This window comes from Periophthalmus magnuspinnatus, chromosome 21 (assembly GCF_009829125.3).
Source record: "Periophthalmus magnuspinnatus isolate fPerMag1 chromosome 21, fPerMag1.2.pri, whole genome shotgun sequence".
In the NCBI taxonomy this organism is placed as follows: domain Eukaryota; kingdom Metazoa; phylum Chordata; class Actinopteri; order Gobiiformes; family Gobiidae; genus Periophthalmus; species Periophthalmus magnuspinnatus.
This window is the reverse complement of record NC_047146.1, coordinates 4,186,910-4,211,261: the sequence shown is the minus strand read 5'-3', so window position 1 is coordinate 4,211,261 and position 24,352 is coordinate 4,186,910. Positions and strand designations below refer to the sequence as shown.

The 24,352-nt window shown below is 42.8% G+C and overlaps 1 protein-coding gene across 1 annotated transcript; it reads left to right on the top strand.

Annotated features, from left to right (window-relative positions):
• The first annotated feature begins 368 nt into the window (after positions 1 to 368).
• Positions 369 to 23,784, top strand: esyt3 (extended synaptotagmin-like protein 3). The gene is made up of 23 exons (XM_055230596.1): positions 369 to 885; positions 1,889 to 1,930; positions 2,873 to 3,007; positions 3,138 to 3,214; positions 4,098 to 4,167; positions 5,882 to 5,971; positions 6,322 to 6,377; positions 6,897 to 7,017; positions 7,487 to 7,663; positions 8,107 to 8,189; positions 10,629 to 10,677; positions 11,713 to 11,802; positions 13,313 to 13,375; positions 14,590 to 14,652; positions 18,131 to 18,202; positions 18,315 to 18,401; positions 18,772 to 18,921; positions 19,406 to 19,764; positions 20,791 to 20,889; positions 21,390 to 21,521; positions 22,071 to 22,176; positions 22,253 to 22,302; positions 22,374 to 23,784. The coding sequence occupies exons 1-23, from the start codon at positions 559 to 561 to the stop codon at positions 22,408 to 22,410; spliced, it is 2,535 nt and encodes an 844-aa protein (XP_055086571.1). The 5' UTR covers positions 369 to 558; the 3' UTR covers positions 22,411 to 23,784.
• The last annotated feature ends 568 nt before the right edge of the window (positions 23,785 to 24,352 follow it).

Genomic DNA, 24,352 nt, shown 5'->3' with positions numbered 1-24,352 from the left:
AAAGAGAAAGTTCAACATTTGTGAGTTTGGACATTTCTTTGAAAATCAGTGGCTCTCCCCCAGAGTCCCACAGTCTGCCCTCTGTCTGAAGTCACGTGACCACAATACAGAAGGTGAACGCAGCCTATTGGACTGAACTGTAGACCTGAAGTGCTCCGTTTGATTGCGTAAAGGTGAGAGTTTTGGCAGATGTGTCTTAGTTTCCTCGTCCTCAGACTGTAGAGGACAAACTGGTCTCAGGACGCGTCTGTCTCTCTCTTGTCTCTCTGGTTTGGTCAAATCGTCTCTCGTTTGGAATGCGCCCGGTGAGCCCCGCCCATCGCCCCGCCCTCGGCCCCGCCCTCGCCGCAGGTGTGTCCCAAACAAACGCGGAAGTTTTGGAGCCAACGCGCCGCTCCTCCGCTCAGCTTCTCTCCGCGGAGTTTCCCAGTTTCACCTCAGTTCTGGGCTTCGTTCTCCGGTGCGCGCCCTGACTGAGACTCGGCTCTGACTGAGACTCGGCTCTGGGCTTCGTTCTCCGGTGTGCGCCCTGACACACACACACACACACCCGGCGCTATGTCCTCGCCCGCGGAGCTCCAGGTCACTCCCTCGGACGGGACAGAGCTGCAGGAGGGTGCCCTAAAGTCGTCCACGGTGAACCGGATCCTGATGGAGTTTCTGATGTACCTGGGCCGGAGCGTGCTGCTGCTCTACCCCGTGTACCTGACGGGATCCTTGGGGCTGAGTGTGAGCTGGGTGCTGCTGATCATGCTGCTGCTCACCTGGTGGAGCAAGAACCGCGAGTGGAAAGATGCGCGCATCGGCACCGCGCTGGAGCTGCAGGACAACGAGACCCGGGTGATCCACGCGGAGCTCCAAAACTCCCTGCAGCACGCGTCCTGGGTGAGAGGCTTCTCTTTTCACTACAGGGGCAGATCTTAGATTACATGATGAAGTGAGAGTTTAAGAGACCTCAGGCACGAGGCCAGGTCTAACCCAGGTACCGACCTACGCCTGTTCTGCACCACAGCAGCAGAGGTCTTTAAAGAGCCAAGTCTGAGCCACAAGTGTCACTGCACCAGGTCCAGCTCCAGGACTTAAATCTATGTTTTAAATCAGGACTCCTCTATGTTTTAAATCAGGACTCCTCTATGTTTTAAATCAGGACTCCTCTATGTTTTAAATCAGGACTCCTCTCTCCTGTGCCCTGGTCTGTGCCGTCTCCATGGTGACAGAAGCTCATTTGCATAAACAGGTCGAACAGGTGTGAGCTAAATGTTTGATATCTGATCACACTCCGCTCCACTCCTACACTCTCACAAACTTCTAATCAACGCACAAATAAAATACATAAACCCATGTGGCAGAATAGTGCTTTGAATCCAGTGGTTCATGCACCACAGTGAGCATTAAAGCCAAAGTCACTCGTGGTTGTCATGGTTACTGAAAAAGTGTAATACAATAGTGCTAAGAGTAGCATTAGTCATAGTGCCCTAGGACTTAAACATAAACTATCATTTTACAGAGATGTTACATTAGAGTCTATTTTTAGTTTAGTTTTAAGTCTATTTTAAGCTATTTATCTATTATCTTGTTTTATTGCATGTACCATTTTCCTTCTGTTCTTTAACTGTGCGGTGCAATACTGGAATTTCCCCACTGTGGGACTAATAAAGGCAGATCTTATCTTATTTTATCTTATTCTGAGTTGTTTCATCAGTCTTTTGCCTTTTCCTTGATGTCACTCTTACATCTGGTGTTTTGATGTTCATGTATAATGTATCTAAATGTCTATATTCAAATACATCTATATATAGGGTCAGTGAGGAGGGTCAGTGAATACATGGTGCAGAGGAGTAATTATTAAAATAGTAAATACTAAAATAAGTGTGTCTTGTGTGTTTAGGTGAATTTTCCTGAGGTGGAGAAAGTGGACTGGGTCAATAAGGTACTGTAGCCTTATATAAGATCTTTCATTTTGATTTGTGGATGCTCTTTTCTTCTGTTTTATAGTTTGCATATTTGAAATAAATGTGTGTGTTTATAACATGATGTGCGTCTCCCAAAGTTCTACCTTTTATCTGTTTTTAACCCTGTCTAATGGTGATGAGCGCTGGTGTTTTAAAGCAGAGGTGCACAGACTCTGTCACTAAAATCCTGTGGTTTGGAGCAGACGCACGACTCTGGAGGAAGATATTTGATTATTTTTGTCTTGAATGGCACAGATTAAAAGTCTGTATTATTTACACTGAGGAAAATAATTTAAAATTCTATGTTTATGTAACAAGATCAAATAGAAAATTGGCAACGGTCATAAAAAGGGATAGAACTGTACTTTTTTGGTTTGTTTGTTTCTGTCATATCGTCAGCCTTATTTCTGCAAGGATCACCTCAGGGCAGGATGCTTCGCCTAAACCAGGTCTAAACCAGGTCTAAACCGGGTCTAAACCAGGTCTAAACCAGGTCTAAACCAGGTCTAAACCAGGACTAAACCAGGACTAAACCAGGACTAAACCAGGACTAAACCAGGACTAAACCAGGACTAAACCAGGACTAAACCAGGACTAAACCAGGTCTAAACCAGGCCTAAACCAGGACTAAACCAGGACTAAACCAGGACTAAACCAGGACTAAACCAGGACTAAACCAGGACTAAACCAGGACTAAACCAGGATTAAACCAGGACTAAACCTAAACCTGGCTAATAGACTATACACTGGCACCAGGTCAGGTCTAGACTCCTGTTAAATGTTAGAATGTACAGGTATATGACATAGTGTAAGAACTAGTACTAGAAGCAGGTGTTATGAGTATTAACAGTTGTAGTAATAGTAGTAGTAGCAGTAGTATATTGTGCTAGTCTAGTGACATGGTCTCTGTGGTTCTTCAGGTCCTGGAACAGGCCTGGCCCTTTTTTGGAATGTTTATGGAGAAATTATTAAGAACAAATATTCAGCCTCAGGTTCGACAGTCCAGCCCCGCTCTGAAGACCTTTACCTTCACCAAGGTGCACTTTGGACATGTGGTAAGAAACACACACACACACACACCCACACCCCGACACCCACACACACACACACACACACACACACCCCTACACATACACATACACACACACCCACACATGTACAGGTGACGTGTGTTCTATTCTTCAGCCTCTGAGGATCACTGGGATGAAAGCTTACACACACGAGGTCGATCAGAGAGAGGTGATTCTGGATCTTAATATCAGGTGAGAATAAAAACATCACGCATCAAAAATAAGTGGAACATTATGAAACTGATAAAACTGATAACTTTTTGTGCAAGTCTCAGTTTTAACGTGTATTTTTAAGTGCGATGTTTAGGTTAAGATTAGTGACTGTGGTTAAAAAGAGGGTGTTATGCAAAATCAATGTATTTATTTTTGACGTTTTATTCATTTATTAGCGTTCTACTGTTATAAGTAACATTGTTCCCTCATCCAAAACATGCCCGAAGAAGTTTGAGATGTACGTTTTGAGTAATTTAGAGTAATTTAGTTAATTTCGAAGTCGGCGCAGGTTCCTTATGTGTTTTTTCCATTCATTTTTCCCATAGAGTTTTCCAAAAATTCACATATTAAGAGTTCAAAGGAAACACAGAGGTTAACCAGCTAACTAACTAATATCCATAACGTAAAAAGGCTGTTTAAAATGCAAGATTCTGCAAAATGTTTTAATAACTTAGGGGTTTATAAAGTTTCAGGAACAGATTTTAAGTAGAAGGATGGGTCTTGTCGTCCCATTTTAGATTTAAGACTTTTTTTTTTTTTTTTTCGAAAGGTCTGTGGGGAAAAATGAAATGAAGTAATTTTCTTGTAGAACCGGGTCGAGCCGTCACTGTTGTGCTCCTTTCGAACCCCCCTTACCGTTAGCTGTACGATTCTGTGCAAAGCTCCGCCCACGTCACCCACGTCACCCACGCTCCACACGACAATCCTCCGTAAATATACAAAAACATGATACGAACCTGACACGACGTGCGGTAGTTTCATTAGCTGGATGCACCGTGATTGCGTCGTGATTGCGCTCCGAAGGGGGAGTGACTTAGCGCTGGGAGACCTAATGTGTGTGTGTGTGTGTTTGTGCGTGCAGTTGGTCGGGAGACGTGGACATCGACGCAGACGTGAAGCCTCCCATCACCGCCGGGGTCAAAGGGCTCAAAGTAAGACTCGATAAGAGCAGCATACAGTACGGTTTACTGCACAGACGCTTAGGCCTTTTGAAGTGTGATATATCGCTGAAGTAAATATAGACGATAAACGATAATATTGAAAACAAACCATAAAGCAGAACTACAGTGGCCCCTGGTTTATCGCGGGGGTTACGTTCTAAAAATAGCCCGCAATAAGCGACATCCCCGAAGTAGTCAGCTTTACTTTTATTTTTTTTTACAGTTATTCTCTATGTTTTTGTCTGTAAAACCCCTCACCACACACTTTATACACTTTTCTCACACAGGCGTTAACGTTTTCTCACATTTCTCTCTCGTTTAAACTCTCTCAAACTTCAAACCTTCATCTTTTTGTAGAACAGGACCGTGAACGTTCGTCTTGATCTCGGGCTCCTGAAAACTTTACTTTTCTGAAAACTTTAAGACAGATTAATACGGAAATTTTGTGGAGCTAATCCCAAACAAATAATGATAAAGCTCAACGTTTACGGATCAAAAGTTTGGAGATTTATTTCAAATTTTTATACCGCGGTCTGTCGTTTATCGCGGGGGTTACGTTCTAAAAATAACACGCAATAGGCGAAATCCGTGAAGTATCAGCTTTATTATTTTTTACAATTATTCTCTATGTTTTTGTCTGTAAAGCCCCTCACCACACACTTTATACACTTTTCTCACTCAGGCATTAACATTTTCTCACATTTCTCTTTTGTTTAAGTAATTAATAGTGACTCAGACGTATTTGACATTTCCTCTGACCGCGCCGCTCCGTCCTGGCGCCGCTCCGTCCTGGCGCCGCTCCGTCCTGGCGCCGCTCCGTCCTGGCGCCGCTCCGTCCTGGCGCCGCTCCGTCCTGGCGCCGCTCCGTCCTGGCGCCGCTCCGCTGTAGTGTTGATCCAACATTTATGTAAATTTATGGTCTACAGTCCCTTAGCCAATCAGGACGCAGAACACAATGCACGTTCATACACTGGAAAAAAGCTTGTAAAATTCCACACAAAAAAATCCGCGAAACTGCGAGACCGCGAAAGGTGAACCACGATTTAGCGACGGACAACTGTATCTCCAAAAAGTTTTCTAAATGTACGATACAACAGAATATATATATAAACAGAATGCAACACTCAAGTAGTTGGCTTACGTCGATAATGAGTCGTAGAAGTTCAAAATTCAACCTTCTACAGCTCAAATGTCATCATAGTATAGAAAAATAACCAAAGATTTCTCGCTAGGGTAAAGGAAAAAGTCTCCACGATAAATACTGACCCCCAAAAAGTGTCGTTTTGTCTGTTATTTATTGAACGAAAAGTCGATATAGTGATTGTCGTGACAGGTAACTTCGATATACTGCAATAAGTACGCACATGTTTTACACAAAGCTCCAGTCTCATCACCACATCTCAAACTAAATCCTCAATAATATTAACATAAAAGTACAAATGTGTTCAGTAGCAAAAAAAACACACCTCTGTTATTAGCGATGACAATAATCTATAGTGGATTTTATCAAAACGGGATGGAATTATATTGTGATAGCAGAAAAATACATTTAGCTTTTGAAAATATGACTATACTAAGAGTAAACTACAAACCTCCGATCTTTCACACGTCTAATTTTAATCGTGAGTGTAAAGTGAAGAGCAGTTGTTTGACAATAAAGTCCATTCGATGATTTTTAAATGAAGATTTCGTGTCCTGTGTTCAGCTGCAGGGGATGATACGCGTGATCCTGGAGCCTCTGATTGGACAGGTCCCTTTAGTGGGCGGAGTCACCTTCTTCTTCATCAGACGCCCCGTAAGTTTCACTGCAACTTCGCCCCGGTTTTGTTTTTCAAATGGTGAAATAAAATGTACGGTGTCAGCGAGTGCGTGTGACAGGTTTTCATGTTTTTTTTTTTCCTAATTTTGGTGCTTTTTGTGCCTGTGCTTAGTATTTATCATAGTTTTACATCAGTTAAGTGGCAGTTTTTCGACAGGTTTTGGCCCTTTTTTACACCATGGTTGCTAGGTAACCGAAAGAAAAAACAAAAAACAGGCAGAATTGTTAGTAAAATCATAAATATATTGATGTTAATGATGTTTTGGTGAAAAAGTGCTCTGACCTCTCTCAGCATTTAAACACAGAAGTTGCTATTTCGTTTTCAGACTTTGCAGATCAACTGGACAGGAACCACCAACCTTCTGGACAGCCCGGCCTTCAGGTACAGCTGATGTACAAAGTTCTTCACAAAAAACCTTCATTCTTGTGTCTGTGGTTCAGCTCTTTTTCCTAAAGTCCTTTCATGTGGATTGGTCCAATAATTACAGAGATTTTAACCACAAACCAGGGTAAAACTTTGTGTTGTGACAGTTAAAAGGTGAATTTTACTACAGAAGTCTGACCTGTCCTCCAGCTCAGTGTGGAACGATAGACTAGAACATGTGATCTGTCGTTATTTCATTAGATTGAGGACAAATACGAGTTTTTCTCATTCTCAGTTTATGGACAGGCCTCATGTGAAAGCTCAGAACCTCCACATTTCACTAGCACCGATTCATGGCTCGTTCTACTTCAAAACGCCAAATCATAACGTAAATAACAATGTTTTTGCAATTAAGGATAAATCATCATTAGAAGTGTGTTATCATCCTAAAGTTATATTTGATTTGAACATGTAACAAATGTAGGTTTTATTTGTATTTAGAAATTTCATAAACATAAATGTGTCCTGTCTCTGCAGTTCTCTGTCTGAGGAAACCATCATGGACATCATTGCCTCCATCATGGTGCTGCCGAACAGAATGTGCTTCCCCCTCATCGACCAGGTCAAAGTGGACCAGATGAGGTTCCCCATGCCCCGGGTAAGTACACAGAGTACTGCATCGTCTGACCTCCTCTGACCTCCTCTGACCTCCTCTGACCTCCTCTGACCTCCTCTGCTTCCTCTGACCTCCTCTGCTTCCTCTGACCTCCTCTGACCTCCTCTGCTTCCTCTGCTTCCTCTGACCTCCTCTGCATCCTCTGCTTCCTCTGACCTCCTCTGCTTCCTCTGACCTCCTCTGACCTCCTCTGCTTCCTCTGACCTCCTCTGACCTCCTCTGACCTCCTCTGCTTCCTCTGACCTCCTCTGACCTCCTCTGACCTCCTCTGCTTCCTCTGCTTCCTCTGACCTCCTCTGCATCCTCTGCTCCATCTGACCCTCTCCTCTGCTCCATCTGACCCTCTCCTCCATATGACCTTCTCCTCTGCTCCATCTGACCTTCTCCTCTGCTCCATCTGACCCTCTCCTCTGCCTCCTCTGATCTTGACCCTCGTCCTCTTCTCTCTCAGGGCGTGGTCCGTGTTCACCTGCTCGAGGCTCGGGACCTCATGGCCAAAGACACGTACATGATGGGATTGGTGAAGGGGAAGTCGGATCCTTACACCACACTCCGAGTCGGGAACAGACACTTCAAGAGCAAAACCATCAAGGAAAACCTGCACCCCAAATGGAACGAGGTCTACCAGGTCTGGTCTGAAACTCTGCCTTTAGTCCTGGTTTAGTCCTGGTTTAGTCCTGGTTTAGTCCTGGTTTAGTCCTGGTTTAGTCCTGGTTCCGGCTTATCCCATGATCTTTTCCAGTGCAGCCAATGTGAAGAAAATAGAATAATTAAAGTCTTTTAATTCTAATCTTTTAAAGTGATTAGTTCAAGTACATTTTTAGTTGTAGTTGACGCTGTAAACAGATTTAAAAATGCCAGTTTTCACCAGAGACGTCAGACTTTTTGGACTTAAAACAGCCGTGTTCTGGATATTACCACAGCTGGTTAACCTCCACAATGTCTCTTAATATTAACAGTTTTAAAAAGTCCATGGGAATAATGAATGGAAAATTTACTTTGGATTTAAAAATGGGCGGGACTGTGGAGCTCCACTGAGGGGGACTCACTGCTGCCTCCTGCTGTCCTCAGTTTGTGGTCCACGAGGCGCCGGGACAGGAGCTGGAGCTGGAGCTGTTCGACGAAGACACTGACAAAGACGACTTCCTTGGACGGTGAGAAGATCTCCGCTCAGCTCCTTCTGCTCCTCCCACTCCCCAGACTCCTCCTCCCACTCCCCAGACTCCTCCTCCTCTTTCTCCCCAGACTCCTCCTCCTCTTTCTCCCCAGACTCCTCCTCCTCTTTCTCCCCAGACTCCTCCTCCTCTTTCTCCCCAGACTCCTCCTCTTTCTCCCCAGACTCCTCTTCCTCTTTCTCCCCAGACTCCTCCTCCTCTTTCTCCCCAGACTCCTCCTCCTCTTTTCTCCCCAGACTCTTCCTCCCACTCCCCAGACTCCTCCTCTTTCTCCCCAGACTCCTCCTCCTCTTTCTCCCCAGACTCCTCCTCCTCTTTCTCCCCATACTCCTCCTTCTCCCCAGACTCCTCCTCCTCTTTCTCCCCAGACTCCTCCTCCTCTTTCTCCCCAGACTCCTCCTCCTCTTTCTCCCCAGACTGCTCCTCCTCTTTCTCCCCAGACTCCTCCTCCTCTTTCTCCCCAGACTCCTCCTCCTCTTTCTCCCCAGACTCCTCCTCCTCTTTCTCCCCAGACTCCTCCTCCTCTTTCTCCCCAGTCTCCTCCTCCTATTTCTCCCAGACTCCTCCTCCTCCTTTCTCCCCAGACTCCTCCTCCTCTTTCTCCCCAGACTCCTCCTCCTCCTTTCTCCCCAGACTCCTCCTCCTCTTTCTCACCAGTCTCCTCCTCCTATTTCTCCCCAGACTCCTCCTCCTCCTTTCTCCCCAGACTCCTCCTCCTCCTTTCTCCCAGACTCCTCCTCCTCCTTTCTCCCCAGACTCCTCCTCCTCTTTCTCCCCAGACTCCTCCTCCTCTTTTCTCCCCAGACTCTTCCTCCCACTCCCCAGACTCCTCCTCTTTCTCCCCAGACTCCTCCTCCTCTTTTCTCCCCAGACTCTTCCTCCCACTCCCCAGACTCCTCCTCTTTCTCCCCAGACTCCTCCTCCTCTTTCTCCCCATACTCCTCCTTCTCCCCAGACTCCTCCTCCTCTTTCTCCCCAGACTCCTCCCCCTCTTTCTCCCCAGACTCCTCCTCCTCTTGCTCCCCAGACTCCTCCTCCTCTTTCTCCCCAGACTCCTCCTCCTCTTTCTCACCAGTCTCCTCCTCCTATTTCTCCCCAGACTCCTCCTCCTCCTTTCTCCCAGACTCCTCCTCCTCCTTTCTCCCCAGACTCCTCCTCCTCTTTCTCCCCAGACTGCTCCTCCTCTTTCTCCCCAGACTGCTCCTCCTCTTTTCTCCCCAGACTCCTCCTCCTCTTTTCTCCCCAGACTCTTCCTCCCACTCCCCAGACTCCTCCTCTTTCTCCCCAGACTCCTCCTCCTCTTTCTCCCCAGACTCCTCCTCCTCTTTCTCCCCATACTCCTCCTTCTCCCCAGACTCCTCCTCCTCTTTCTCCCCAGACTCCTCCTCCTCTTTCTCCCCAGACTGCTCCTCCTCTTTCTCCCCAGACTGCTCCTCCTCTTTCTCCCCAGACTCCTCCTCTTTCTCCCCAGACTCCTCCTCCTCTTTCTCCCCAGTCTAGTCCTCCTCCTTTCTCCCCAGACTCCTCCTCCTCTTTCTCCCCAGTCTCGTCCTCCTCCTTTCTCCCCAGACTCCTCCTCTTTCTCACCAGTCTCCTCCTCCTCTTTCTCCCCAGTCTCCTCCTCCTCCTTTCTCCCCAGACTCCTCCTCCTCCCTTCTCCCCAGACTCCTCCTCCTCCTTTCTCCCCAGACTCCTCCTCCTCCTTTCTCCCTAGACTCCTCCTCTTTCTCCCCAGACTCCTCCTCTTTCTCCCCATACTCCTCCTCCTCTTTTCTCCCCAGACTCCTCCCCCCTCATTCCTCACTTTCTTTCTGCATTCAGAGCATCCTAATTATTCACCACTATGAGTTTATAAGAGAGAGTGGAGTTTTGCCGTCAGCAAAAAGCTAAAAACACCGATGCTAATTCGCGCTCCCTGATTCTCGGACAATAAAAATCTTTATAATTAGACGCAGACGGCGAACAGCAGACTTATTTTGACCTCAAGACCTGCTTATACAAAATAAACTGGGGCAAGACACATTTTACTCAAATAGATTCAAGAGATTTTATTGTCATTGTCGTAGAAAACAACACAGTTACTTTTAGATCATCAAACACTGGATCAAATAATGACATCAGTGCAGCTCATGTGTAATAAACAGTATCTGGACATGTAATACTTGGCCCTACATCAGGCGCACGTCCTTTTAAAGACTCTGTCCGCTCTACATGCGCGGGCGGGAACGGGTATTACTTTTAACAGCCTCGCTCTGGATTGGCTCTTCGGTTGCTATGATACTGTGAGCCTCGATGAGCTTAATTTGGCTGGAGTCGCACTTGCAATCTACGGATGAACCGCAGCGATGCCCGATTTGAGTCCTTCATGAAGAACTGGACGCTGACGTACTAACATCTGTATTTACTGTGTGAGCGCAGGTACAATCTGGACCTGGGGGAGGTGAAGAAAAACAAAGTCATGGACACGGTAAACTGCTGCTTCAGACCAGAGCTGCACAAATATATCAAAATAAAAAAAAAAAATCAATATCGGAATAACTGATATCACAAGTTTATCCAGTTTAGAAAGGAGAAATGCACTGATTTTTGAAAGTAACATTGATGAAACGACCAGTTTTATTCATGATTTATTGAAATAATTTGAGCAGGTATCGATACTAAAAAACTGTTTCAGAACAAGTATAAGAAACACAGACTAGTATACGGCCACTACGACTGAGGGATTGCACAAATATAAGGCGACATGGGAATAAAAAAGAAAGTACTGCAGTTTAATGTTGGAAATCACATTCTATTGTCTGAAGAAGTCATGTTTTTTATTATTGTTGTATAAGAATTTGTATTGAGTATCAAGTTTGAAATTTCTGTATCGTGACAACAACTATTAGGTCTACGACTTGGGTTGGCCTTGATTTAGTTTGTTTTTATATTTACAGTTAGACTAGTAAAAGAAGACATGTCCATATCTGTGCTTTAAATCAGGGGGGCCCAAACTCTTTTCACCAAGGGCCGTGTAGAGTTTTGACTTCATACTTTAAATAAGGCTCGATATGATGTCATTTAGGTTATATTGGTAGGATTACTCAAATTTGCCATAAAAAGTACTGATTATCAAACATATCAAACATAGTTACTGTTACTGTTTTCTCATATTTGCAGCCCGACTTCAGACTCGGCTTCAGAACTTCTTATATATTTACTTTTTATTTATCTGTGTTTATTTCTTTGTTTTAATTGATTTGTTGATTTCTTGTTTATTTGTGTTTACTCCATCTGACCTTCTTCTTCTACTTCTTCTACTTCTACTTCTTTTACTACTTCTTCTACTTCTTCTCTACTTCTACTACTTCTACTTCTTGTACTACTTCTTCTTCTTTTACTTCTTCTTGTACTTCTACTTCTTCTTCTAATTCTTCTACTTCTTCTTATTCTTCTTCTACTACTTCTACTTCTTCTACTTCATCTACTTCATCTACTTCTTCTTCTTCTGTTGTTGTTGCAGTGGTTCACTCTAGAGGGCGCTCAGAGTGGGGAGGTCCACCTCAAACTGCAGTGGCTTTCTCTCCAGACTGACCCCCATCTGCTCAAAGAGGTAACACACAGTACTACAGCAAGTCTGGGTCATACTTACCCCTGCATTTGACCCATCCTTCAGTGTCTCTCGGTTAAACTAGGTCATACTTAGACCTGCATTTGACCCATCCTTCAGTGTCTCTCAGTTAAACTAGGTCACACTTAAACCTGCATTTGACCCATCCTTCAGTGTCTCTCAGTTAAACTAGGCCACACTTACCCCTGCATTTGACCCATCCTTCAGTGTCTCTGTTAAACTAGGTCACAGTTAAACCTGCATTTGACCCACCCTTCAGTGTCTCTCGGTTAAACTAGGTCACACTTAAACCTGCATTTGACCCATCCTTCAGTGTCTCCCGGTTAAACTGGGTCATACTTACCCCTGCATTTGACCCATCCTTCAGTGTCTCTCGGTTAAACTAGGTCATACTTACCCCTGCATTTGACCCATCCTTCAGTGTCTCCCAGTCAAACTAGGTCACACTTAAACCTGCATTTGACCCATCCTTCAGTGTCTCTCGGTTAAACTAGGTCATACTTAAACCTGCATTTGACCCATCATTCAGTGTCTCTCGGTTAAACTAGGTCATACTTACCCCTGCATTTGACCCATCCTTCAGTGTCTCTCGGTTAAACTAGGTCATACTTAGACCTGCATTTGACCCATCCTTCAGTGTCTCTCAGTTAAACTAGGTCACACTTAAACCTGCATTTGACCCATCCTTCAGTGTCTCTCAGTTAAACTAGGCCACACTTACCCCTGCATTTGACCCATCCTTCAGTGTCTCTGTTAAACTAGGTCACAGTTAAACCTGCATTTGACCCACCCTTCAGTGTCTCTCGGTTAAACTAGGTCACACTTAAACCTGCATTTGACCCATCCTTCAGTGTCTCCCGGTTAAACTGGGTCATACTTACCCCTGCATTTGACCCATCCTTCAGTGTCTCTCGGTTAAACTAGGTCATACTTACCCCTGCATTTGACCCATCCTTCAGTGTCTCCCAGTCAAACTAGGTCACACTTAAACCTGCATTTGACCCATCCTTCAGTGTCTCTCGGTTAAACTAGGTCATACTTAAACCTGCATTTGACCCATCATTCAGTGTCTCTCGGTTAAACTAGGTCATACTTACCCCTGCATTTGACCCATCCTTCAGTGTCTCCCAGTCAAACTAGGTCACACTTAAACCTGCATTTGACCCATCCTTCAGTGTCTCTCGGTTAAACTAGGTCACACTTAAACCTGCATTTGACCCATCCTTCAGTGTCTCCCGGTTAAACTAGGTCATACTTACCCCTGCATTTGACCCATTAAACTAGTTGTAACTCAGAGACTAAACAATATGTCATATACAGGGTTAACCTAGAGACACTGAAGAATGGGTCAAATGCAGGTTTAACCCAGAGATACTGAAGGATGGGTCAAATGCAGAGGACATATTTACAGGGACAATAAAATGGACCTTAACTATAACCGTGTTCAGAGCCAAACCGCACTGCCCTGTTGATCTGTTCATCTTCATTTCAGAGGGACGATGGTTTGGCCTGTGCCATGTTGGCCGTTTACCTGGACAATGCCTCAGCTCTCCCGGTCAGTCAAAACACACAAAAACATTTGATATCTCACAGAATCGTGTTTGTTAAAGTTCATTCAGGTTTTCACGTTTTTTTACTCCGTTTGGTGGGAAAGTACAGTGCTAAATATCATAGTTTTAAGTGGCAGTTTGTAGAAAGTAGCGCTGCGTTTTAAAACAGAATCCCTCTATGTCCAAAATACAGACAATTTATGCACAAAGAGGCAATTTCTGACTTAATTTAACAAAATAAAGATGTTGTTGTTTATTTTGTGCGATAAAGACGAGTTTTGGCCCTTGGAATTCTATGTCTATTGGGAAATTGAGGAGAAAGATGGTTTGTAATTTTACGATTGGTTCCTACGGTTGCTAGGTAAAAGTTTTGCACTTTTCACACACCTTCAGACGTTGAGCTGGACACAAAAACAGGAGACTGGACATTTCCCCACGGATTTAAACCATCAGCTTTTCCTTTTGTCCTTCTCAAGTTGAACACGTTGGCAGCGGTGGCTCAGTGGTAGAGCAGCCACTTTTCAGCAGTTGGTGTCAGGGCAGCTGTGGCTACAACATCAGGAGAATAAAAGGAGAATTTGATGTAAGCGGAGGATTTACTGAACAGGATTTGTGGGTTTAGGTTCTTGCAAATAATGTCACAGTTTTGCCTGCTTACGCGTTTATCCCCAGCTCCGTTTCCCAGCCCGTTCCGGTCCTTCTTTTGCCACCTCCCTGTTTTACCTGCAGCTGCCGTTCATTTGCTAATCAGCCCAGGGTCGTCTATATTAAACTCCCTCTGTTCAGTTAGTCTTTGCTAGATTGTTGATCAGTAAAGCGCAGCACTCCACCTCTGGATTTGAGTTTATTTCCCAAGAATATTTTTTTTGTCCAGGCGGTGTATCATTTCTCAGTCGATTATTGCCTTGTTCATCATATTGACAGTTACCTTTTTGAAGGACACTTTCTGTTGTATTTACCAAGACGTTCGTGTTGATAAATAACACGTCGACCACATTGAAACTTGTGTCGGTTTTTCATTTCCTGTGGCCAGGTCCAGCGATTCCACAGATATTAACCGTAAACCAGGTCACACGGTCCATACGTGGCTGTGTGTTCTGACGGCTCCAGGACACAAGCGAATCATATCTGGAGATTACAGAGTTGTGTGTGTGAAATGTGCTTTGTATTTAGTGTCATATTTTTCGCTTTTTTAATCTAAATTTGGATGTTTGTGCAGAAAGACCACAGTGAGATCACGCACAATCAGAAACACGGCAAGCACAGAGAGAGAGAGGCACGGGTAAGAACTCTTATTTTTACTCATTTTCTACTTTTATTTTACTGTTTGGTTTCATTCATTATCCTAGTTTAGAAGTTTTAGCTGTTAGTAGTTAGTAGTACTGCATTGGAAGATATTTTAAACTATATTTTACAGTAAAGTTGACTCAAACTGGGCAGTATTGTTAAAAATTGTTTTTTTTTTGTGTCTTACAAATATTTTTGAGCACCAGGGTCGTTTTTCACCTGCTCGTCTCCATCGAGATGTCATTGCTTTGCCTGGAATATTACACAGTATGGCATTAAACTTGCGTAACTCAATGGAGACGAGCAGTGGACAAGATCGGGCCAAGTTACAGGTCCGATCTGTGGAGAGGTGACCCCACTGACAGCGAGAATGCATTTTTTTTCAAAGTGTTTTGCAGAAAACGGCTGTAATTGAATAAATGAAATACTCCAGGCAAAGCGATGACATCTCCTTGGAGACCAGAAAACATAACGTAGTGCAGCTTTAGGGAAAACTCATAGCTGTTACTTCAAACCTAAACAGAATTATAAAAAGTTGTGGCTCCTCTTCTCACTGCGAGTACGTCTACAAGTGACAAAAACTTTACGTCGACAAAAAGAAATGATTTGGACCTTTGTGTTTCTTGCACTGATCCTTCAGGTATGATTTAGTTCAGGAGTGTCAAACTCAATTTCACCGAGGGCCACATCAGCAAAGTGGTTCGTCTCAAATTTGCAAAGATATAAAAACTATCTCCGTGTAACCGCGTAACTCCTGATAAACTGACATTTAAAACAGTCATACATTTAAATTTACCTTGTCGCAGACCACATAAAATGACATGGCGGGCCGCATTTGGCCCCCGGGCCTTGAGTTTGACACATGTGATTTAGTTTGTCTCATTATTTAATGTTTTACAATTTGAAGTGAATATAATCTGAAAGACAAATGTTATGTCCTGACAGTTTCTCTTATTTAAGTATTGTGTTTTCCGGAGTGTAAGTCGCACCAGACAAAAAATGCATAATTATGAAGAAAAAAAAAACATAATTCACATAAATCACACCCCCGGCCAAAGTATGAAAAAAAGTGCTACTTATAATCCGGAAAATACAGTAGTAGTTTTCCCAAATACTTTTTTACTTGAGTCATTTCTTGGACCATTAATTTATACTTCTACTTGAATTATATTATTACTTTGAAGCAACTTTTTTTTTTTTTTTTAAACAATCTTTTTCTGCTCTCCCCCCTCTGGTTATAAACGAGAGAAAACATCTGTAATCGATTCAATAAACTGAAGCTACAGTACAAAGGTAAACAGTGTGTCACCCGGTTTAAACTGTACTGAACACACCCAGACCTGAGGAGCTCAAATACAACGGAGAACATCAGGAAAAACGAGTATGACTAAAATATCACCGCCTAACACCGCCTCTCTGCAGACGAGTCCGAGCAGAGGGAGGTCATTTAAATGCAAAACACAATATTTTTGTTGTAGTAGCAGACGTAGTTTATGGAACAACAGCTTCTCAAGAGATCAAACCTCCTAGTAACTGTTTTTTTGTCTAATTTAAATATAAACTAAAGCGGGAAAAAAATCTCACGAGATCTTGTCCCATCCCCAATCCAAACCACAGAACGTGATGTGAGTCGTCTGAGGGACCATGTTCAGAAGTTTCAGAGTTTTCTAAGACAGAAAATCAGATCATAATCAGATTTAGAGTGTGCATCGCTAGAGTAATCAGATAAGACAAGAATTAGATCAGATTCCGGTGTGTGTTTAACCGAGGTGGAAGAAGTACTCAATTTTGATACTTAAGTAAAAGTATAGATACTAGAGCATAGAAAAAACACATGAAAAAATCTACATAAGTAAAAGTAGTACAAGTATTTGTTTAAAAATGTACTTAAAGAGTCAAAAGTGAAAGTATTTTGCGTCTTATAAAGCTTCAAATGTAGAGATTTTGATAAAGATTTGAGCTGAACAAAGACAATGTAGTGCGTCGTTTTTTTTTAGCCGTTTTAATTTATATTTGATCAAATTATGAACGGGTTAAAAATAAACCCTCAGCCTTTTCAGCAGGTCTCAAACTACAGTAAAAAAACACTTACTTTTCAGTCCAGTTCAAAAATGTAGTGAAGTTGAAAGTAAAAATGATACTTTAAAATCTATTTATGTAAAGTACAGACACCTATAGTACTTTACTTTTACTTTGTTACGCTCCAGCACTGGTGTTTACATGTGTCAGTGAATGTAACAGGTAAAACTCTAAAAATCTACAGTACAATTCATATTAAATCATCTGTAACATTTTCCCTTTCATTTTTCAATCAGGATCAGACTGAAATCAGATTACACGCACCTGAGTTTGGAACTGTTTACAACATTTAAATAAACTCTAGAAATGAGACAATGATCCGATTCTTTGCGAGTCTGTAAAGAGCCTGTAAACTCGGCAGTGTGCGTGCAGACACAGGGGAATTATTACACCGAAAAGAATCTGCGGAGGAATCTGTAAAGCCAAAGTCAGGTTTCCCTCAGAACAGGCCAGGAATGTGCACAGCCTGAGTGACCTGGTATAATCGTCGCTCTAGTTTTACAGTAGCAGTAGTAGCAGCAGCAGTACTATAAAGCTTTTTTTCCCAAATGTTCTCTCTAATTTGGTATTTTTATTTATGAAAAATTATAACCAAAAGTAGATTTAAGAGCCTCTGATAGTAAAACAATAATCCCTGAAGTTTTCTTTGTCCTTTGCTGCCCCCTGCTGATCGTTTTATCCCTCACACTCTCCCTTCACAGCTCTGCTCTGCTTTGATTTCTTTGGGACCTGAGTCTCTGCTTTTACAGTTTTACACTCCGCCTCTGCTGCTTTCTTTGCACCAATCTGAAATATCCAGCATCACTTTGCATTTCTTTGCATAAAACATTGCATCTTAATTTCGAGCTGTCGGCCTTTAGTTGTTTAGATGATTAAGTCTTTATATAAATACATTGTTCCCTAGTATTTTTGCATAAATTGTAGTTTTTGCCTGAACTCCCTCTGTAGGTTTAGTGTTGTGAGTACACTTTGGGCTTTGTGCTTGTGTTGCTTGCGTCGCTCCTCTGTACTGTCCAATCACACGTGTCACAGAGGGTTTTTGCATCTCCTCTCCGTGTGTGAATCCTGCTCTGTGATTGGCTGTTGCTGCTGTGATGTCACCGCGCTTTTGCATATTTAATTTCTGCTTCAGGATCACATTTTCATGACACGCTTGTCTTTTTGTTGCAGTTTTCTTAGTTGCCCAGATTAAAAACTAAAACAAAAATAAATAAATAAATAAAAATTGAAAAGATCAGACAGGGATGGGAGTTGAAACTATAGCACTACAATGTCCCTGCCAGATAAATAAATGAATGAATGAATAAATAAAATCTCTTGACAGTTTAATTAAAGAGGTTTTTATGCAACAATAAATAAACTCAGTTCATGCTTAAACTGCTGTATTTGTGCAGTTAACAAAGAGAACAGTAAACCCCAACTCGTTTGTGGAGCTGTCTGTGGACAAAGACGTGCAGAAAAGCAAGGTAAGGACTGGTTTAAAACTCAAACATTTGATATGACTTTAAAAGTATTGAGTACATTTGAGTCCTGTTATATTTAAAACCTTCTGTCCATTAAAATGTCATGTGTGTGCAGGTGGTGTTCGCGTCCAGAGACCCCGTTTGGGAAGAGGGCTTCACCTTTTTTGTGCACAACATCAATACACAACAACTACAAGTGCAGGTTCTGATCTCACTATATCTCATTATCAGGGCTAAGGGAGGAGTTTAGGTATAAAATATCCACTTATCCACAGCTGCCCTGGGGCAGATTGACAGAAGTGAGGCTGCCAATCTGCACCATTGGCCCCTCCCGCCATCAACACTCACATATCACACATCACATTCACACTAGGCAATATGGGCACAATAGAAGCTTACACCGCCGAGTGTGGAGTGAATGAATAATACAGACTTGTAAAGTGATTTTGAGCGTCTGGAAAAGTGCTGTGTAAGACTAATGCAGTAGTAGTAGTAGTAGTAGCAGTAGCAGTAGCTGTAGCTGTAGCAGTGGTAGTAGTAGTAGCAGTAGAAATAATTGTGTATATTTGCAGGTGAAGGAGCCGGAGAAGAAGACCTCCCTGGGTGTCCTGACTCTTCCTCTGAGCCGCCTCCTGCATATCTCAGACATGACTCTGGACCAGCGCTTCCTGCTGGAGAGATCCGGCGCTACAAGTCAGATCAAGCTCAAGGCCACACTCAGGGTCAGAGATCACAACACACACACACACATAATACACTTACATGCATACATATATACATGCACACACACATACAAGCATTTCAAGATCAAAATGGTGAGCGTGGCAGCAGCAGTTACTGAAAGAGGAGCAAAAACTTTTTCAACACAAAGTAAATTGGAGTCAAAGTGGATGGAGTCGAGTCAGCTCATGCTCACTTCCTGTTTGGAATGGTTAGTGGACTAGCTATGTCCAGAGACAAGCTATGGTCATGTCTCACAGCTGTGAGGCCCTGGGTTTGCAGAGTTTGCATGTTCTCTGCTCAAACTAGAACATGCACGATAATCATCCAGCTCAGTACATTTTACATGGTAGGATTGGTCAAGTGTTTTCTTTTACCTTCAAACATTAAAAAGTGAACTCAATGGTGTCCAACTCTTTTTAAAATGTTAATATGTACTTTGTAAACTGTAAACTTACAGACTGTATACGGTTCCTGTTTTTGTAGATTCTGACAGAAGATAAACCTCCTCCAAAGATCGAACCAACTGAGCTCAAATCCTCTTCTGCGTCGGCCAATTACAGCCTTCCTCCAGGCTCCGCCCCTCAGACAGCTGGCTCTGCCCCTCCTACAGAGAAGCCCACCCTCAATGCCAAAAGCTCTGCTCCCTGGACCCAGTCCCCGGTCCAGGTCCCCGAGTCTGGATCTAAACCCTTGTCTCAGAATCCGAGCGCCGCTCCGGGCTCTCACACGCTGCACTCCCCCTCCTCCTCCAGTATGAGGCGCTACGACTCCCAGAGCCTCCTGTCCGACAACTCCATCGCCTCGTCACGCTTCGACCTGGCAGAGGGTGCCAACTACCCAGAGTGAGTGTGACCTCTGACCTCTGAGGAAAGCCCAGCATAGATCTGTTATGGTACTGCATCTTAGACCTGTCTTGAGTTGGGACTAGTGGCCAGTCTGCGGTACTGCAGCAAAAAAATCCTCTCCAGCCCAGAAAGGATTTTTCCCCACAGAGCGCAAAGTAAACTAGGTTTAAGCAATATAGTGATAACAATCTGATCTGTGGTCATATCGTCAGATTGTGATTCTGATCTTATCTGTTTAATGCAGCTTTATGCTCAACACGATCCACGAGGCTCCTATTAATCAGCCTCTATACGGCTCTGAGCTCCACACTGTGAAGAACTCTCAGCAGAAGACTTTGACAGCCTAAAGGCATTATGAAGATATTAAGTACAAGAATCGGGATACAATGATTGTTGTGAGATTTTTGGCGTATTGCCCAGCGATACGGGGGCAGACGTGGGGGCAGACGTGGGGGCAGACGTGGGGGCAGACGTGGGGGCAGACGTGGGGGCAGACGGGGGGCAGACGAGGGCAGACGGCTTTCATAAAGGTTGGACTTTGTGTTAGTTTTTGCATATTTTCAGATCCTAAACTTTTTCTTTGCTCAAAATCCTTGAGTTGTCTTGAAAAGAGTTTTTTAATCGTTATGTTCCGCTCTAGCTAGATTATTATTAGTATTTTTGTTTGAGCTTTAGAGGGTTGGAAAAGTAACTTCTGTGGCTAATTATTGCTTCATTCTGCTATTTATTAGTTGCAGCTCAGGCCTTTTAATGATACTGTCTATTTAAAAAAGATTATCTTGTATTCTTGTTATTGTGTCAGTGGCATAAAGTAGTTTCAGCATCATCGTTTATCACAGTATATCTCTGTAGCAATATACGACAGAGCTATGACAGTCGGCCGGTCTGTGTGAGGCCATGACCCTGACCTCTGACCTCCATGTGACATGTGTCATGTGGTGTGATGTTCCTCCTGTTCTAAGAGTTTTGTCTCTGTGTTGTGTATTTCTTCTGTTGTAAAACTATTGTCTCTGTGTTGTCCAGAGCTGTGAGGAACCACGGCGGCTCGTTCGGGGAGATCCACCTCACCGTGAAATACGCCACTCTGAGGAACAAGCTCCTCGTGCTGGTGGATGCCTGCAGGTTAGGGGTCACACAGGGGTCACACAGGGATCAAACATGTGGGGGTTCACTCCATTTTGTCACACACGAGCGGCACTCTGAAATTCCCCAAGTAAAGAAGTCATATTTATTTATATTTACCAAAAAAACCCCACAACTGGACATCTTTAATTTGCTCTGAAACAACCATTTTAGAGAATCATAATTGAGTTTAACAGCCCCGTCCACTTCAATACTTCATTTGCCTTTTGCCTGATATCTCTGTCATTACTGGGCCTATCCACATGACACAAAACGTCTTCTTTGTCGGTATAAATAAATAAAAGTCCAATTATTCTTTCACAATATCTTCAGAAAGTGGCTGCCAAAGACGTGATTGTTGTCGTTCGAAAGGACTTTAAGCCGCAAGATTAATATGACAAGTTTGTGGAGCTAATTCCAAACAAATAATGAAAAGGTTCAACATTTGCGGATCATAATATTGGAGATTTCAAATTCGTGCATCCCGTGTGTTTCCTCAGAGAGCTGTTTCCCTGCAGTGAAAACGGCACAGATTCGTATGTTCGCCTGTATCTGCTCCCGGACCAATCCTGGAATCACCGAAAGAGGACTCATGTCAAGAAGAGGACCCTAAACCCAGTCTTCAACGACAAGTACGGTAACTCATCTGCAGTCTTAGTCCTGGTTTAGACCCTGATTTAGCTCTGGTTTAGTCTCTGGTTTAGTCCTAGTGTAGTCCCTGATTTAGTCATGGTTTACTCCTGGTTTAGTTCTGGTTTAGTCCCTGGTTTTGTCCTGGTTTAGTCCTGATTCAGTACCTGGTTTAGTTCCTGGTTTAGTCCCTGGTTTAATCCCTGGTTTAGTCCTGGTTTACTCCCTGGTTTTGTCCTGGTTTAGTCCTGATTCAGTCCCTTATTTAGTCCCTGGTTTACGTCCTGGTTTAGTCCTGGTTTTGTCCTGGTTGAGTCCTGATTCAGTCCCTGGTTTACGTCCTGGTTTAGTCCTGGTTTACGTCCTGCTTTAGTCCCTGCTTTAGTCCCCGCTTTAGTCCCCGCTTTAGTCCCCGCTTTAGTCCCCGCTTTAGTCCCCGCTTTAGTCCCCGCTTTAGTCCCCGCTTTAGTCCCCGCTTTAGTCCCCGCTTTAGTCCCCGCTTTAGTCCTGCTTTAGTCCATTTTCTTCCCTACTTTTTCCCTTCTTTTCAGATTTGAGTTTGACGTCTCTTATGAAGAAGCCAAAACTCGGAAGTTGGACGTAGCTGTAAAAAATCACAAAATGTTCCACACCAGAGAGAGAAAAGACATCGGCATGGTCAGAATGGACTATTTTAACTCAGGAAACGATTTGTAATTAGACTATTTTTCACCGCTCACTCATTTGTCCACAGGTGATGCTCGATCTGGCTCAGTTGGATATTTTGAGAGGTGTCACAGATTGGTAAATCCACTAACGGCCATGTTTATTGTTCTATTCATTACATCTCTTACATAAAATTATTTTTCTTACAGGTTTGAGCTCACACTTCCAGGGCTGAAGAGACCATAGAACATCTGATTATCACTATCACAGTATAGTAGGAACAGCTTTTTATCGTTAGATTTATATTATAACAAATACACAATGCGATTCAATCAAAAACAAGTCTAGGCCTCGATATAGTCCTCGCCTGTGTTTAGTCCTGGCTCGTAGGTTTTGTTTACTCCTGTTTTAGTCTTGGTTTTAGACATGTTTTTACATTGCGGAGTCCTGGTTTTCATCCTCTTATCATCCTGGTTTTAGTCCTGTTTTAATCCTGTTTTAGTCCTGTTTTAGTTCTGTTTTAGACCTGGGTTTAGTCCTGGGTTTAGTCCTGGTTTTAGTCCTGTTTTAGTCCTGTTTTAGATCTGGCTTTAGTCCTTTGTCAGGTCAAATTTTGAAATTGCGAAATGGTAATACAATTCAAATTACAAAATCATTCTAAGTAGCAAAAGACTTCTGGAATACAATTTGGTCAATAACAAGTCTAGAGCTGGATTTAGTCCTCGTCCTTGTTTAGACGTGATTAGAAGGTCTGGTTTATGTTAAATATTTATCATGTTTTAGTCCTGTTTTAGTCCTGTCTTAGACCTGATTTAGTCCTGATGTAATTAGCCTTGTCTTAGTTCTGGTTTTAGACCTAGTTCAGTCCTGTCTTAGCCCTTGTTTTAGACCTGGGTTAGTCCTTGTTTAGTGGTTGTATAACACAATTCACTTGACCAGAATGGTACTGAATGTGTTTGAGCCAAAATGGACGCCTTTGAAAAATGTTTGGCCCTGAATGCTGCGGTTGCTGTTGGTTTATGTATAATTTACAGAACGAATTCTGTTTCATTCTTTTGTAAAAACAGAAATCTAAGTTTGTCAAGTGCTTAACTTATAATTATATCATAGTGGGGGAAAGTGAGTAGGGCTTTCATACTATTACATATTTCATGCAATAATATGAAAACTTATGTTAAAATATATATATTTTTTTACATTTTAAAGTTGCACTAACTCTAAAAGTCATATGTTTTAATAGTAAATGTATGTCACAAAGCCCATGTATGCTGCTGTTTGATTGGTGTGGATGTTTTCTGGTAAATTCTATCTTAAAGATCAATATTTTATTCAGCCTTTCTTTTTTGGCTCGTGTGTCTTTCTACTGATTATTTTAACTGTCATAAATTAACAAGATAAACGGTTGTGGTGTTGTTTCTCTATTCTATTTCTCTGTGATACAACTAGCTAACAGTAGTGTGTTAGCTAGCACTCATAACTTAATGTAATATTTTATGTAATAAGTCTAGTTTAGTCTTGAAGAACAATATTTTATTTATCCTTTCTTTATTTTGGTTTTTGTGTCTTTTCACTCATTATTTTAACTGCAAACCCTGTCGTAAATAAACAAGATAAACGGTTGTGATGCTTGTTTCTCTGTTCATGATACAACTAGCTAAAAGAATAGTGTGTTAGCTAGCACTCTACTATTATATTTTATGGAATAGTTCTAGTTTAGTCTTGTCCTGTTTTAGACCTGGTTCAGTCCTGGTTTTATACATGGTTTAGTCCTGTTTTAGTCCTGTTTTAGTCTTGGTTAAGTCCTGATTTAATCCTGGTTTAGTTCTATATTAATCTATGGCGGCGGACATCAAAGTAAGGTGAGTTGACTTCCTTAGCAACGGCCCTAGCAACAGCCTAACGTCCCGCCGCTATCGGACTCGACACAAACTCAAGAAAAGCTCCTCAAAACCGCGACAAAAAGCACTTAAACGTCACAAATCATGGCCAGCGCAGAGGTAAGACAGCGGTATCTGAAAGTAAATATTGTTCGGCCGTTTTAATGTAAATTTTAGCTACTTTGCCATAAAAAACATGAGCTAACGTCACAGTGATGAGGTTAACGGCTGTAAACTGAATGTGAGGCTCTATAACAGTCAGAGAAACAATCAACATTTAGTTTAGTTTAGTTTACTACGTTTTATTTCAC

What these genes read in the sequence shown, in the direction of transcription:
- esyt3 (XM_055230596.1), top strand. Translation starts at nt 559, where the DNA reads ATGTCCTCGCCCGCGGAGCTCCAGGTCACTCCCTCGGACGGGACAGAG. An exon ending in ATTCTGGATCTTAATATCAG is followed by an intron (nt 3,215 to 4,097) that starts GTGAGAATAAAA and finishes TTGTGCGTGCAG; the next exon opens with TTGGTCGGGAGACGTGGACA. An exon ending in CTGGACAGCCCGGCCTTCAG is followed by an intron (nt 6,378 to 6,896) that starts GTACAGCTGATG and finishes CTGTCTCTGCAG; the next exon opens with TTCTCTGTCTGAGGAAACCA.